At 36.5% G+C, this 2,500-nt stretch overlaps 1 protein-coding gene across 50 annotated transcripts in view; it reads right to left on the reverse strand.

Moving 5' to 3' along the window:
• The window catches only part of LOC122245738 (uncharacterized), a 375,164-nt gene that overhangs the window by 90,447 nt on the left and 282,217 nt on the right, over positions 1-2,500 (reverse strand). For 43 of the 50 annotated variants that reach the window (XM_086540749.1, XM_086540748.1, XM_086540767.1 and 40 more), the window contains one exon: positions 2,225-2,437. The exons of the other annotated variants lie outside the window; for them this stretch is intronic. In XM_086540749.1, the coding sequence (XP_086396875.1) occupies positions 2,225-2,437 (213 nt within the window). The remainder of the gene's footprint in view (positions 1-2,224; positions 2,438-2,500) is intronic. 50 annotated transcript variants of the gene reach the window in all.

Genomic DNA, 2,500 nt, shown 5'->3' on the forward strand with positions numbered 1-2,500 from the left:
CTCCAAAAATATAGAACCATCAAGAGATAAAAAAGGAATAGATAAAGGAGACACAGGAAAAGAAAAAAAATATATGTAGCCTCTTTTACACTATAACAAAACTACATTCTACTACTATATAATCTGTCAGTGCCACAGCAAGTTAAATCATAAGACAACACGCAAAAATTCAAACATCACATCAATAGCCATTACTGTAACCAACGACAAGTACCGTTGTTCAATGCCCATTGTGGTTTGGAAAGGGAGGAGAGGAGAGGTGTAGTGAAACCCGTCACAATGCCTAGCCAACACTGAGCCAGCCCTGAACTTTCTGTACGTATCCCACAGAGTCTATTTCTGGAACCTGGCAGTGGCTTTTTCATGGGTGATCTCAGAGCCTAGCTCCACAAAGGGCCATTTTTACTTTGCATGAATAGTTCTTCCTTTTATTATTGATTACTTGGGAGTGATTAATAAATGTAAATATTAAAACAAAATCAGAAAATACAGAAAGCTCAACATATAATTTCTCCACACACATAACTTGGATGAAATATCCCTAAGCGAAGCCTGAGACAATAAGTAAAAGAGAAGATTCAGCACAGCTTTGAAACAATAAATGTTAGTTATCACCGACCCAATAAACTAAACAATAACCAAGTTTCCAGGTGGCACCACATTTATATCCCAGACAAGTTAAGATCCAGCAACATAGCTCCTCCCACAGTAGAAAGCACTGAGAAATTTAAGTAATCCTTTTTCCCAACCCTTTACCTTCGTACATAAGGCCAACCATTCTCCGGATTTTCAGAGTCGCTGGTGAGAAACGAGTACACTGAAGAGCGATTTCCACTCCCCAGACTCTGAAAGCTCTTGTAGCTGGGCCACCCAATAGGAAAGAGGTGAATATTTATAAAAAGAGAACAACAAATTTGACCTCCCAAACAGCACTTTTCTAGGATAAAAAAGCCGGATGAGGAAAAAATAAATCACCTCAAAGGAGATTCAGACTCCCTATATCTTTCGTGTTGGCACAGTTATTGGTAACAAATATATATGGACAGATAGTACAAGACAAGACACGCACACAAAACAAAGACATGAGTTAGAGCTAGACTCTGCATTCAGTTGTTGCCTGCAGAATATGACTAATCATTAACACCACGTCAGTATAAAAAAATAAGTCTCATGAACCTGTTGACTGTACAAATGTTATCATCCTATCACCATATATTAGTTCTCTTTAATTCATTCCTTGATATAACTCAGTAACTGTATATAACAATATGGACTTTAAAGTTCTATAATAATTGATTTCATATAAGACAGAGACAGGATGTAAGAAGAGCAGAAATTATGACATACGTATTGTATTATACCAAAAAATGTAATTGTTCGTATCACCAAACAACTCATGAGACTTTGGTTAGCAAAAAAAGCTGATTTCACAAGCAGTATTCACTTGAAAAAGGAGAAAAAAATTGTCTGTGAATCATAAATGGAAAATTTAAAGAGTAAATCAATAAAAGCATCAAAGATGAGACCCCTTAAAGCTTTTGTAAACTACTTGCAAATTCAGCCATATAAGTATGAAGTATTAGCAATTCTGTCATCAGGGTATGATAAATTCCTAAAATAAAACTCTCAATCAGAGTTAAAGGATATAACTCTGAGCTCGGCCAGGGAATGAGGGGATGGTCCAAACCACACGCACACATCAATGTCACTCTATCAAAGTGTATGTTTCCTCCAGGAGAGCTCATTAATATCAGTCTTTTCTTTCTAATAATAAATCTCTCTGACCTAAAATTAAGCAAACACCTAATAATCATGTACCTAAACTTGCAGTTTTATGTGATTATATTTTATATATTAGTGTATTTTGAAATCATTTTTGCCATTCCAGTCCTCCTATATCATGGTGATGGAGTTGAACTTATATTGAGCAGCAAAACCTGACTCTTAAAATACTTTTCTAAAAGCAAAATATGTCAACATTTTCAATAATTTCAGTAAAATATTAGCTTGGATTTAACTCAAGATCATCATAAATGAAGGAAAATCAGTTGGCAACTAAAAAGGGAATAAATAAACAACTGTTGTAAAAATTAGTTCCTTTTAGTCAATTGCAAAATTAGGTAATGAATCTAACTATCTGTTAAAAGAAAAAAATCACACTTTTATACTCCTCTTCTCTACACAGAGCTCTTTCCTGGAGTCACACAACATCTGCAGGACATACCCTTCCCACCCACTGAGAATCTCTGCAGCCTTCTCAGGTACTGAATCTTGGTCTGCAGGGACCTGACCCTTGGCACTTTGACCTACAGTCTGCTGCACCTGAGTCTGGTTCACCTGGGCCGATAACTGATTTGCTACCTGAGTTGGGATGATCTGTGACTCGATCATGGCAGAGTCAATGGTAGTGTTGAGGGTGGTGTTGAGAGACTCCGGCCTACCAATGCCAGACATAATCACAGACTTTCAGTAAAAGCATCAATTATCCTATTAAATAACT

Source organism: Penaeus japonicus, unplaced genomic scaffold (genome assembly GCF_977035675.1).
Source record: "Penaeus japonicus unplaced genomic scaffold, GWHDUDI00000001_assembly GWHDUDI00000010, whole genome shotgun sequence".
Taxonomy (NCBI): domain Eukaryota; kingdom Metazoa; phylum Arthropoda; class Malacostraca; order Decapoda; family Penaeidae; genus Penaeus; species Penaeus japonicus.